At 32.3% G+C, this 14618-nt stretch overlaps 1 protein-coding gene across 1 annotated transcript in view; it reads right to left on the reverse strand.

Moving 5' to 3' along the window:
• LOC109595443 (titin) overlaps positions 1-14618 on the reverse strand; it is a 111819-nt gene that overhangs the window by 93490 nt on the left and 3711 nt on the right. The window contains exons 2-3 of the mRNA XM_020010790.2: positions 10491-12501; positions 9710-9980 (exon numbers count right to left, since the gene is read on the reverse strand). Of these exons, the coding sequence (XP_019866349.2) occupies positions 9710-9980; positions 10491-12461 (2242 nt within the window). The 5' untranslated portion in view covers positions 12462-12501. The remainder of the gene's footprint in view (positions 1-9709; positions 9981-10490; positions 12502-14618) is intronic.

The raw sequence follows: 14618 nt of genomic DNA on the forward strand, positions 1-14618 counted from the left end.
AAAATTATTTATATTAAATCATTTTTTTTTAAATATTCTTGCAAATTAGAATTATAAATTAAAAATCAACTAAAAATGTTTATACATATTTTAAATATAAATATAAATATGTTCCCTCAAGATTTTGAAAAATTTTAAAATTCTTATGGTATTTGTTAATGATTTTGATAAACAGATTGAATTTAATTTGTTTAATATCAAAAATTATTATTATTATTTAAGTAGGAATGTAACAATCAATTTGTACGTTATAATCTATTTTTAAAATAATAAATGCGTTAAGAGAAATGTAAAAACCCAACATTTATCACCCACAGCTTCCTCCAACCCACTTCCATAACACCGCAACTTTTAATTAACCTTATCATTATCGTTACGGCGGTAGATCGCCGAAGACAGTTGACACGATATCATGCACTTTAAATCCAAATCCACTTTGACGTCCCCGTAAACCCGATGCGCAATTTGTAAGACACGGATAATCCCCCGCAAAAATCCACCATGTGCAAACGCATAAGCGCATCCCAGCCAGATTTGACGTAACATTTTAAATATTTCATACGGCATCCCGCAACGTTTCAAACGGGATACGGCGTGGAATGTGCAAAAACATTTTGATCGCGTGCTTCCGTCAACATCGCATAGACGGGATGAAATTTTTAAAACAGTTCCGGAGGATAATCGCCAGATGAATTTACCACCATGCCACCGGACTTTATTGTCCGATGACGTGGGGACGTTCGGTGAATCCCGCGTGCGTCACCGGAACACGTGCACGACACCCACATCAATGCAACTAATTTCGAAACTGTCCGCTTTGTTCGGGCTTCTCGCTGAAATACCCTCGAACAATGGACGAGAATCAATTTGACTTCTTTGTGACGCTTTTTTGTGTTTGATCACGTATCAAGCTAAGAGTGAAAATTAAGGGTTTTAAATTATTTAAAACAACCACAAAAGGACAAAGGAATGTTGTCCAGATTGTTAAGATATTTAACCTGGATTGTTATTGAAATGTTTAACCGGTACGGGATGATTAATGGATTTCAAGTTTAACAAGAGCTGTTCTTGAGAGATTTTTTACATTTCAACTAATTTAGATTCTTTACTCTCATCTTAGAGAATTTAGATATTAAAAGTGATGATGAAGGTGAAAGGTTTCACCAACTCATTACTGAAAGAGAAAGAAAGCTTCAGGGACGTATAAATGATGAAGAACTAAGGTTGGCTTCTTATACTTAGAATACTGGAACGATAATTAATTAAGCAATTACTATTATAGCAAAAAGTCTCGAAATTTGAACTTTCTACAGAATTAGGTATTGCTTGATTGATAAAAATCTTTTAAGTTATTTCAAACAACCACAAAAGGATAAAGGAATGCTGTTGTTGTTGTTAGATTTTCAATCTAGATTGTTATTGAGATGTTTTACCCATACATGATGATTAATGTATCTCGAGTTTCGCCACACTTGTTTGTTGAGTTGTTCTTCAGAGAATTTTTCTATTTACCGTAAATATTAGGAAATATTACGTTTTATGGTGAGCCTTTAAATCTGGACTGTGATTGAAATGTTTAATCAGTTCGGAATGATTAATGGATCTTGAAATTCATGAGGCTTGAATGTTCAGGGTTCTTAGTTCACTTTTGAATTCTCGCGTTTAATCTGTGTTGGATGAATTAAAGATCAGTTTGGAATCAATTGTGAAATTCATTTATTAATCAGGCGGTGGTTTCAAGGATTCAAACTTAATTATGTTGGATAACTTAATAGCCACACTTTCAAAGATCAATAACACTGATTCACAAATTTCAACTTTTGAAATATACAATGCCTTTTTAGGGTCATTTTTTTGTCAGTTTACTTAAAACGGCGCTTACAATTAGTGGTAAGCTCAATTGACATGAATAATATTTCGATGAAAAGGTGGAAGAGTATCTTATGCATACAAAAGTCTCTAATTCGTTTCATTCGGAAAAAATTATAAATTAGACAAGTTTATATATCATACACTTAGTCGATTTCTCCATTTCTATTTTTATTCAACAGCTTATCCAATTGTAAAAATTCGAAGATCAGATAAAAATGAAAATGTTGTGTTGAGATGAACGAAGTTATATGTTTAAATTATGAAATAAATAACGTTAAGAATTGTAACTTATGAATCATTTAATTTGGGCTAGTATAAACAAAAATATTAATAATTATTTATAATAATCATAGATCAACCTATATTCTATTCGTCTAGAGAAATTTTTGTTCACTGAAAATGGATTTAATTATTATAAAAAAAAAATAATTATAAAAAATAATAATTATTAATACCCCACTATCAGGTCAGATCTAAAAACTGTTGAATGGGCAGACATTAATTAACTGATTAAACTGTGGGTTAAAAATGTAAATCTTGAGATATTTAATTGTTGTTGAAAAAATTATCCATTTGGCGAAGACAACTGGAGATAATAAAAAATAAAAGAATTTCAAGTTTCCGTAGTAAACTAAAATGTTTATCTCGATTGGGCTTGTTCATTCTGGATTATTAAATGTGTGTTACCTAAAAATATGTAAAAGAAAGTTTCTAAATTTTTGCTGCAAACTAGTGTAATTTATTTTAACTTCTTGTATTTACTGCGTCGGAATAAAATACATCTGGGCCAATAACAATAAAATAACTGTTGCCGCTCCAGATTCCGAAGCCGGTGTACGCGAGCGTCCGAAAGAAAGAAATAAAACAGGGCGATAAATTTTTAATATAAATATAGCGTTTGACCCAAATAAACAAAGACGCGGGGGTTGGATGATGGGCCGGGTCCCCGTCGGCGGCCAATTAAATCGAAACGCAGTAATTCGCGGTAAGTGAATTAGATCGATCTAATCGTAAGAATTGCGAAGAACGAGATGGAACGGACCGGTGGCGTCGCGGCGCTCTGCCCACGCCCGATCGATGAACGGCCGCAAAATCCGCCGGACACACGGCGTACCCGAAAACAATTCCCGCAGACGGGTCCATTTTTGTCCCTATGCCGACGTCTATCGGTCTCTCCCCCTTTCTCGGCGCGTTCGTCGGGAGGCCGCGACGCATTACGTACGCAGTTTCTGGAACGGGACGGCGGGGGAAAAACCTTCTGGCGGCGGGTGGCGGTGTAGAGTTGCGACACACTGCCACGTGACGAAGCAACAGGGAGTGAAACAGACAATGACAATAACAACTCTAGAATATTCTATAATCAAATAAGTAAGTGGAATTCACGAAATAAATGTAAGGGGCCTTCCACTTCAAACGACATATTTGAAAATTTGGAAAAAATTCTTCTTCTAAAATAAATTAAAATCAATTTCTATTTTTAAATGTTTTTTTAAAACATAAATATATGTAAAAATAAATAAAAATATTTAAAAATATATAAAAATATAAAAAAATATATAAAAATATATAAAAATATATAAAAATATTTAAAAAAAATGTAAAAAAGTTTTTGAAAATCTTAAGAAATGAATTGAATTATAATTTCTAGTGTTTATAGTAAACATATTTATTATAAAATATTGTTGTAAGGGTTTAAATTTTAAAATAAATTTAATTGTGATCAAATAAATATACTTAAATATGACAATTTCTTTGAAATTAATTAATTAATTATTAAAATAAAGATTTAAATAATTTTTAATTCAATAAATATTAAACTTTAAGTAATGAATTAAAAGTGATGAGACAATTTAACAATTTATTTTATAAATAATAATGAAAATAATTTAAAAAGAAAGAATGTATATTTATTAATATTAATATTTTAATTATTGTTTATTCATAGTAAATTCATTTCCCATTTTTTGATCCCAAACTTAAATATAATATAATTTGTTTTTGATAATTCATAATACACCTGCATCTACATACAAACCTACCACAAATATATAAAAATTATAATTAATACCAGTTTCAGTGACATATTTTTCTAAACGTTCAAAAAAAAAATTACAAATTTTTAATTATTCATAATACATCTGATTTTTCAAAAATTACATAAAAATAACTGAAGCCAATTTCAGTGGATAAATGTTTTTCTAAAACATATTTCTGAAATTTATAACATTTCATTCATAAAACTTCAAATAATCCAAAAATTCAAAATTTTTGATTTTTCTTTTTAATATTCAAAATAATTTAAATATTTATTATAAGAATTCTTATTTTCCATTTTTTTTGAATAAAACTTTAAATAATATTTGTATATGTGGGTGTATATTTTAATTTTTTCCATCATTAGTAATTTTCAAAAATGTGATATTAATAATAATTAAAACCAGTTTTAGTGATAAATATTTTTCCATGAATTTCAGAAATTTATGTTTCATTGGATTTTGCCTTAAACTTATGTGAATTAAAGAGCTTTTAAGCTTTTCCTGATATTGTGATACTCATGATTAGTATTTTTTAAATTCAAAACAATTTGAGTAGATAAATATTTTTCTAAATAAATAAAACAAAATTTTAAAAATCCTGCTGATAATTAAAAATATTTATCAAAACTGATTTTTTTTCATATTTTTTGATTTAGATCAGTTAAAAAAAATAATTACCAGAATATACTTATTCTCTATTTTTAATTCAAATATTTTTTAAAACTAAATATATATTTTATTTCATTATTTCTCTTAGTTCATTTATTTAATTTGCGTCACAAAATTAAAACGACTCCAGTATTTTTCAGTTGTATTCATGAATATTGGGTTTAACATAAATTAAGAAGAATACCTCGTGGTCAACATTGGTCGGCAGATTTAAAAAATAAAATGTTGATGGCCTAAGTGGTAACAAAAATAATTTAATGGGTTCCAATTCATGGAAGTGTGGAGAATGGAAAACGGGGTGAACAAAATAGAAAAACCTGTGCATTAAATAGTCGCATAAAAGTGCTGATTAGAAATAATCCAAGGATAACAGCAAATCAAATTTTACGAGATTTAAGAGATAAATCAATTAGTCTAAGAACAATTCAACGTCGGTTAGTGGAGGTAGTGCTGTCAGGAAGCCGTCCAGCAAAAAAGCCCTGTCTTTCAAAAAAGAATCGAGAAGCAAGTTAGCTTGGGCTTGTTTTTCCGCTTACGATTCACAAAATAGAAGGCAAATGGATCGTTTTATGCATAGTAAAATATTAGAAGGTGTAAAGCTACCCTATAGTGAATGGGAAATGCCGTTAAAATTTACATTTCAGCACAACAATGACCCTAACACAGTCAGTCTGTTATAGAATGGTTTATTCAACAAAAAATCAATGTCATAAAGTGACCAGCTCAATCTCCCGATCTTAAACCAATAGAAAACTTGTGTCAGACTGCGTATAAAAGTCAATGTCAAAAAGATTTGAGGATGTTATGCCAATAAGGGATATTGGACGAAATATTAAATATAAGACCAATTATGTTGAATTATTTTTTTTTTTTTAATTTTTATGAAGAGTCTAATTTTATTGCTATAATTTTTTTTGTCATCGTTTTCGTGACACGTTTCGTCAATAAATAACGTAATTTATATAGCATACATGCTGTATGCTGTATATATGTATGTATTTTTTTAAATAATGATTAAAATTTTTAATGGATAAATATTTTTTTAAATATAAGTCTGATCTGATAGTGAGGTACTTAGGTAATTAAAATTATTGAAATTTTTTGTTTATTACATAATAATAATAATAATAATAATAATAATAATACAACCAATAATGTATAAACAATATTTCAAATAGAGAGTTTATGCCTCAGTAAAAATGTGTAATCAAAAAATTAAATTTATTAAAGCAATACATAAAAATGGCCCATCATCGAAATCCATAAAAACCCCAATGAAAATATCTAATCCATATTTAATGGAGGCAATCACTGCGCCGAAATAAATCCATCCTCATCATCGCGGGTAATAGCCACCAATAAAACCACCCAATCTTATCCGCATCGAGTGCCGACCGATATTTACAAACACTTCGGCTCCGGTTTGATTTATCGCCCTCGAATGCCACCACCATTAACCGGGGACCCGAGACAACGGACGGCACTCGCGCACACGTGATAAAAATAGTGGACCCGAACCACCTGTCCTATTATTCAATTCCGACACCTGCCTACCTATTTTCAAATGCCGGTGCGTTCCGTGGTCCGGGGTTGATTGGCGGTTGGCGCGTGCCGCCGGTCCACCAGAATCGGTCGCACCACGATGATTAAGATCTATTATTTTGCCCCCCTAATGATATTAAAATATACCTGTGTGTGTCGCGGCTCCGGATGACTAATGGCACTCCTGTCGGAATTTATGGCGTTGTTTTAACCGACAGATTTATGTGCTGATGGCTCGTTTCAAATATAGTAACATTTCTTTTAGGGAACTGCTGTTAGGTATTATTAAAATGGACTAATATGCGTTTTATTAGTCTCGTTAAGCGGATGCCTTCAAACCATCAAAGAAATAACTTGAAATTAAAAATACTGACTGAAATTTAAATTGCTTAATTTATATGACGTGTGTGCACCTTGAATTAGATTAGAAGTTATTTAGAAATTTTAGTTTTGTTTGGCTGCTATACAAATTTGTTAGATTTTTTTAGCAATGTTTCCTTAATTTTGAATTCAAAGAATCCTTCTTGCAATAACTACCATTATAAACTATAGTTTAATAATTTATAAGTTTTCTATACAAATTTAAATAAATTGATTAAATTTATTATAAATTATTCATTTTAATTAGTTATAAAAGTTTCCTGTTTTCACATATATTATATTAATTATAATAAGCAATAGTGAGATATTATTTATGAGGAATATTTAAATTGTCAAACATATTTTATCTCAGGATTATTTGAAATATCTAATCTGAACAAAAAATTAAATGTTTCTTAAAATAACTAAAATATTAAAAAATATATAAATACATTTTCTATAAAATTTAAAAAACAATTAAAATTTTTAAAGAAATTATTTATTTCAATTAGTTAGAAATAATGTGTTTTAAAACAAATTAATTCTAACAAAAATTGGAGAATAATAAATTTTCCTGTAATTCTCAATTGAAAGAATATTAAAAGAACTAAAAAAAATAAATAAGTAATTTTTAAATATTCTATAAAATAATTGAAACAAATTATGTATTTAAATAAATTATTTTAATTCATTTTTTTAATTTATTTGGAATTATTCATATTAATTTTTTGAAAAAATTAATTTCAACAAAAATTAGAGAATAATAAATTTTCTTGTATTTATCATACATAATTAAGCTAATTTTTAGTTCAAACAATATTTTTTGAAGTAACTAATATTATATAAAATTTTATGTTTAAATAATTTATTTTAATTTATTAAAAAATAATTATTTTAATTGGTTATAAAAATTTACTGTTTTCATACAAATTATTTCTACTTAACATTCGAAAATAATAAATTTGTTGTGTATAATAAGCAAACAGTTAGTTAATATTTATGAAGAACTTTAATTTAAAACTAATAGCTAACAATTTTAATATTTAATATATCTCAAAAAGCCAACATTTAATCTATGGAATTAAATAAAATATAACAATTTATAAATTCTCGATAAAATATTTCATATAAATTGAATGGTTAAATAAATTATTTCAATTCAATATCAATAATCAATTAATTTGATTACTTATACATTATTGATGTGAGTTTTTTTCTGTCACACAAATTAATTATATTTAAGTATAATATTTTTGCATATAATTTATAACTGATAGGAAATAGCTAAATAATATAAAATTGTCTGAAATTTCTGTCAGAGCTCAATAATATTTGTAACTAAAATATTAAAAACAATTTTATACACATGCATTTTTAACAAGTGTGTTTAAATAAATAGTTTAATTTATCATAAATTATTAATATTAATTAATTATAAAACTCTCCTGACTTCTATTAAAAATTAAGAAGATTAATCAATTTTGTTCCGTTTAATAAGTAGCAGCAAGAAATTATTTATGAGGTATTTATAATTTACAACGATTTCAGGTGTATATAACAATAAATTTAAACCATTTCAAAAGTCGACATTTGATCGAACTTATGCAAATTCCAAGTGAGAGAGTTCATATTATACGTTCCGCCATAAAATACGAGCAACAAAACAAACAATAATAAAAACAGTTTTGAGGGATAGACCTTGAAATATTTATTTTCGATATCAACATTTTATTTGGTATGTGGTTACAGTAACATTATCAAGGTTTATTAAGTTATTTTAGACCAGTAGCAACAAATATTTTTATGCTAATAAAACTCAAGGCAAATTGGACGAATGTTTAATGAGAACTAAACCACAGTTTTGTTCACGAACGAATTTTTGTGACTTTTAAGACCATTAGGGTGTAAATAGAGGTGGTATCCGAAAGTGGATCTGCAGATTTTTATCTTAATAACACCCAGAATCAACAAACTGACACAGATTTTATCTCTAAGGGGAATTATTGAATGAATTCTGCAGTCAAAGCTGGTGTTAATTGTTTGAACGTTACAAATTGTTATTGTTAAACATCATTGTCACATGATTTTTTCCAGGAAAAGGAAGAATATTTACAAAAACTTGCTTTGTTTGTAGTCTAAACACTAAAACAATGGTTGTGACTCACTACAGTCTGCACGTGCATTAATTACAAGATCATTTAATTTGATGTAAGGGGCAATAAAACGTCAGAATGTTTAAAAAGGTATGTTGAATATTACAAATTATTGCACAAGACTGTTGTTGAATCAACGAAATCATATTAAAATATCCAATAATATTCACTGAACCCTCGTCAAATTATTATGAACACATCCTTGAGTATTTGCGTCAAATTGATGACAATCCCGTGTTACCGAACAAGAGAACAGCCCGTGCAGATCGATGCCAACTAAACCGTCCCATCCAACAATGCTCGCAAAGACTTAAAACTTTATTTCACAAAAATCATTAATACCAAACCGACCGTTATCGGCTAATACTGGCTCGCATAAAGATTCCTTATACTTATTATTATTTTTTTATACTTCAGTTATCTTCCAGGCCAACAATGGTACCGCAGTGCAGCTGCTTTTTTCGACAGCTGGCCGATCCGATGAATGGACGGGCCGCAAAGAGAAAATGTCCTTCGGTCGACGTCTTATCTTTCGATGCATCCGATTTTCTGTTCCAACAAACCAGACCTTCCGTATGTGTGCGTCTGTCTATTGTTGGGGTTCGTCTCCAACTGATTCAAAAAAACGTTTGGCAACGATGTCTATTTGTTACACATATTTAGATATTATTGATTAAGCAATAGAGGAAGCGCGTTTGAACAATGTGTCCGAAAGTTGTTAATGTATTTTTAACCGGCTGCCTTTAACAACTATTCTAATGTACGTTGCGAGTGCACTTAATTGCGTTATGACTGTATTGATTTTTATGTCGTGCACAATTACGATAATTGTACTTCTATTAGTCCACTTTTTGCAGATATAACACTCCATACTTCAGCCAATGAACATTTTATTGACGATAGGTACCTAAATAATGTACAAGCAATTACACAGCTTCATAAATTTGTATTGACTAGGATGATTATGGAAAGACAAAGACATAATTTTTCTTTGTACGGTAATATATTTTATTGAAGGGTTGGAGACGAGTAAACACGTTGCAACACTTTCTCTACAAAAATAAGGAGTGCACTTACCGTGAACATATCCAGTCTCTTCCCCGTGATGTCCTATGGTCGGGGGCGGATATCCGTGCGGTCCGTGGGGTGACGAGAAGGCGCTCGAACAACCGTGCCGCACTTTGGGCGAGAGCTGGTGCGCGGGCGGCACGTGGAGAACGTGCGGAGGCCCGTGCACCACCGCGTGGTGGTGACCCTGATGTATACCTGGACCAGGAGGTGGTTGCATGTTCGAAAGAGCATCCAGGGGCGTGTATGACTTACTGGACGCCAATGACTCACTGTTACTCTGTCGAAGAAGATAGATATAATAAGTATAAATGAATTGAAAATTGAAAGATTTTTAATGGTAAATTGGTGTCCATATCTAATTGGAAATGCTGTATCAAAACGAAGATGAATAAAACTGTACAATTGCGTAACGTATAACAAATTGTTAATACTGGGATTTTAGCTTTATTGACTATTTGTTAACAGAATTATTTTACGTGTTTCATGTGTAGCCATTAATCCACTGATTTAATGAATGAACAAATTCAACAGGCTATTATGTCCCGCATACAGTTACATATTCATTCCCTTTTGTAGAAACTGAACGTTTCGCTACAAACATCAAAGACAAAGACACCAACAACCAATATACAAATAATCAGATTGGCTTTCAATCATCTCAGTTCAATTTAAACACCCCATCCATTGGAATCGATCAATAAATCACCAACGGACCCGAATCGAATTCACACCTCGGGCGCATCTAATCTAACAAGAGGCCAGGCTTGGAGAACGGCACGTGACTTACGTTCTCGGCTGGTCCGCCCTGCGTCGCGGACTGCAGCAAGGTCTCGGTAGCCACCGCGGTAGCGGCGGTCTGCGTATGACTGGTAGCCGAGATCCGGTACTGCATTCCGGCGATGCTGCAGTAACCCTCGTGGTGGGTCGATCTGGTCGTGCTGTTCACGTAAACGCCCGTAATGGTCACGTCGGTGTCCTGGTTCAAAATCACGGCGACCTTCTTGTTCGGCGTCGTGTGCACCTCTATGAGTTTCTCCTCCTTTTTCACGTCGTCCTCGAAACATTTCTTCTTCAGCAGCTCCTCGTCTGTGCTTATGTACTCCTCCGATTCGGTGTCGGTGTCGCCGTAGCTGTTCTCGCTCTCCGGACTTTTGACGGATCTGCGTTCCGTCGAATAACTGGCGGCCAAAATTGCGGTGGCGTTCAAACTCGCCATACGTTTCCTTACAACCATATCCTTCAGATCCATGAACAGTTCGGTTTGGTTCCTTCGTCTCTTCCTCACCATCTTCTTCACTTCCTTCGGCTTGGTTTCGCCGTCGCTCTTCTCAACCACTTCTTTTTTAACCTTCGGTCTGGATGGCTTCGCATCCGTCTCATACCCGCTGTTGTCCTCAGAACTGGAGGTAGTGTCAGTCATGTCCCAATGTTTTCCCACAGCTCTCAAGCCTGGCACGCTCCTCAACGTTCGCGTGCTAACCTCCACGTCATCTTTAGACCTATCCTCCCGTTTCACAACCACGGGCTTCAAAAAGTCAGCCTCCAAACTGTCCAGTATGTTGCCCCTGGTTTCGTTCTCGTACAAACAGTGCACCTTGGCCATCGCATTTAATGATGCCACCCGGGCCCGTTTCGGCAACTCCTCCGGCATTTCCTCCAACATTTCTTCCTTGACTTTGCGCATTTTCCTGTCGGTGCTCGAAACTTTTTTCTTGTTGGTGCTTGCGGCGGACTTGCTTGGGCTTTTTTTGACTAGTACACGTGACTTTGGTTTATCCTGCGCCTTTTTAGGTTCCGGGCTTTTGACCTCATCGGTTGGGTCTTCGTTTTTGGTCGGTGCGGGTTTGTCGTCCGTTTTGAATTTTGCTGGGGTTGGGGGTTCGACTGGTTTCTCCGTTTTAGTTGTCGAGTCTTCCGATTTCTTTTGATTTAACTTTTTGGAGGACTTTTTTCCTGTTTTTGAGTCCGATGATTTCTTTGGTTTGTCTTTATTGAATTTCTTCAGGGGAGTTTTGAGAACTCTGGATGCTTGTTTCAGGAGTTTCTCTATTGTCTCCTTTGTTTTTTGGTCTTCGTCGATTTCTTTCTGGTCTGTTTTTGTGTTGGGTTTGGGAACATCTTGCTTTTTTACCAATTTCTTCTTGGTTTTAGGTAAATTGACTTTATCACTTAGGAGGATTGCTTTTTTGATAATTTTCTTTTTATCACTTTTAACTTGAGTAGAATTAATGCTCTTTTTAGGCTTAACTACCGACAATTTGTTCGGCGATTTAACCTTAGGTTTGGTCACTGTTGTTTTTTTGGTTGGTGTTTTCTTTTCAGATCCTTTCTTTTGAACACATGTGGTCAAATGAGGAGCCAATGTAATATTGCTTATGCTACTGGTAATTTGTGATGAGATTGGGTCAGGTAGTTTCTTCTTAGATTTGTTCAAAGCACTTGTTTTATTGGCAGTTTTAATTTGAACTTTGGTATTCACCTTGCATAAATTGCCGATTTTTAAAGCTTTTTCCTTCAAGTCGGTCTTGGCTTTTCGCACTAACTTCTTTTTGATTACCTTGCCCAATGACTTTTTACGGATTTTATTATCTAAAGAGGTATTTGTGATTGGTGTTAATTCTTGTTTGATTGGTGTTAATTTTCCTTTTATTACGAACGATATAGTTTCCGAGATTGTGTCCTCGTTCATTTTGTCTGGTGTTTTCTTCTTTTTCATCGAACGTTCGGATTTCGATGTAGCTTTTGGGGCAGTCTTCATTATTGAATTTTTTGTTTTGTCCTACGTCATTGTGCAAAATCTGTAACAAATAAAACATTTATAGTCATAATAATTATGAGTAAGAAAATGATATTTTAATTATTATTACATTCATAAGTATAAACCACAGAGAGGGTTTTTAATGACCATTCCAGAGTTATGATCGTTTATGGATCTATATCAAAATGCAATATAATTATATGAGTCTCCTAGATATTTAATTTGGATAATTTATTTGTAAAACAAAACTAACGGTAACTGAATCTTTAAGCATCATTAGAGAATGTACACTGCATAACATATATTATTCAAATAGATAACTTAAATTGTACTTGTAAACTGGAACTCGGAATTTCAATTTACATTTCTCCCTATCATATTTCATTAAATTATTCACAGCTACATTAACTATGAAAATTAATTCCTTGGAGTGCCATTCATAAAATAACAATTAGGAATATAATTGGTTTTAAAATCTCGTGTCAAATATAGAAGCTTCATCATTAATTAACCGCGTTTATCTTGGGATCAGGTAGTAAAAAAACTGGTTCTGTGATTACGTTAGTATTATTTTTGTAAGATAAAATTGATAGTATTACAACGTTTCCTACATACCATAACAAACTGTGTAAGATTTACATTTAATATAACGTACAAATGATCGCAGGACGAGTTTTTTAATGCAATGGGAAGGTTTAGTTCTATTGAGGTCGAGGTCCATTATATCAGAGGCAAACATAACAATATGTCTACAAGCCAGTAGCTTAATTTTATCATACAATGTATCGATCAATGTTGAAATCTTTAAGACCAACGGCAAACATAAAATCACAAGTGTCCGAACACAGATACGTTGCCATCTTGCCAACACTCCTCCATTAAACATTGGAAAATTGCACGTTGTGTGCCATTTACAGCTTCAAAAATGAATAACGAAAATCGTTTGTTTTCCTCTCGTGTAACGTTCAACGGGAATTGTCGAAAACGATCTGCTGATATGTTTTATGGCCGAGTATTCTAAAGGCTAATAAAAACACATAAACCCATTATTTTGACTGATGGATAACGCACGACAGTTAAATTCGCACTTTTTTCAGTTGTTTCTGGAATGTTAATGGGAATTTCCAGACACGCAGCTTCTGGATCACGCTTAACGTTTTTAGTGGGGAAATTAATGGCGTTGCTTATTGGTGACGATTTATTGAATTACCAATACAACAAGTCTTTATCATCTATTTTGTTTTCTGTTTTTTAATAAAAACATTGGAGACTATTGGAGACAGGTAATAAATGTTGCTTTCTTACATTAAATTTAATAAGTCTTTATTTTTAATCAATAATACAATCACTCTCTTTATTAACAACCACTTGTCATTTAGTGTGCAAATTTTCAATCCCAGATCAATAAAAATCAATTGGTTTTTAAGTAAAATATCTCGAGATGCCATTTTGGACATCATCCAAATTTTGAAACTTTTTGCTACTAAGAAAATGTTGTAGAGATCTGAGTAAATGGAAATCCGAGGGTGCAATGTCGGGTGAGTATGGTGGATGAGGCAGTAACTTCCACCATAATTCATTAATTTTTCGACTAAATATTGGTTCACTCTATCCAATTGTTCATTATAAAGGTCTGCATCAACAGTTTGTCCAGGTTTCAGGAAGCAAATAATTTCCAGATAGTTTCCCGGATCCCCTAATAGTACGTCAAATGATTGAAACCAAAAGGTGCAGACAAAGATTAATTAAAAACAGGCGACAAAGGGAGTAGTTTAATAATTGCTTCTAAAATACATAACACAAAACACAGAGGCTAATTTAACATGAAACCTATGAAGACATGAAAGGCCGTCAAAAGCATAATAGTTATGTTTTTGTTCTTATAATTTCCCCCTGAATACAAAACATTTTGTTAATAATAGCCACATATCAAGAACACCGTAATAATTATTACCAACACATATTGTTTAACTACACACATAGAAGTCTGAGAATAAAACTGCAACAGAACTCACAATTTCCCCCCAACACACGGCGTTTTCCAGTTATTAAAAAAATCAGTTGATAAATCAAAACAAGCCATTTCCCCAGCGCAAAATTATGTATGGAGTGCGAAAAAACGGAGTGAAATATTCAGATGAATGCACGAATAACACA

The sequence above is a fragment of the Aethina tumida genome, chromosome 7 (genome assembly GCF_024364675.1).
Source record: "Aethina tumida isolate Nest 87 chromosome 7, icAetTumi1.1, whole genome shotgun sequence".
In the NCBI taxonomy this organism is placed as follows: Eukaryota; Metazoa; Arthropoda; class Insecta; order Coleoptera; family Nitidulidae; genus Aethina; species Aethina tumida.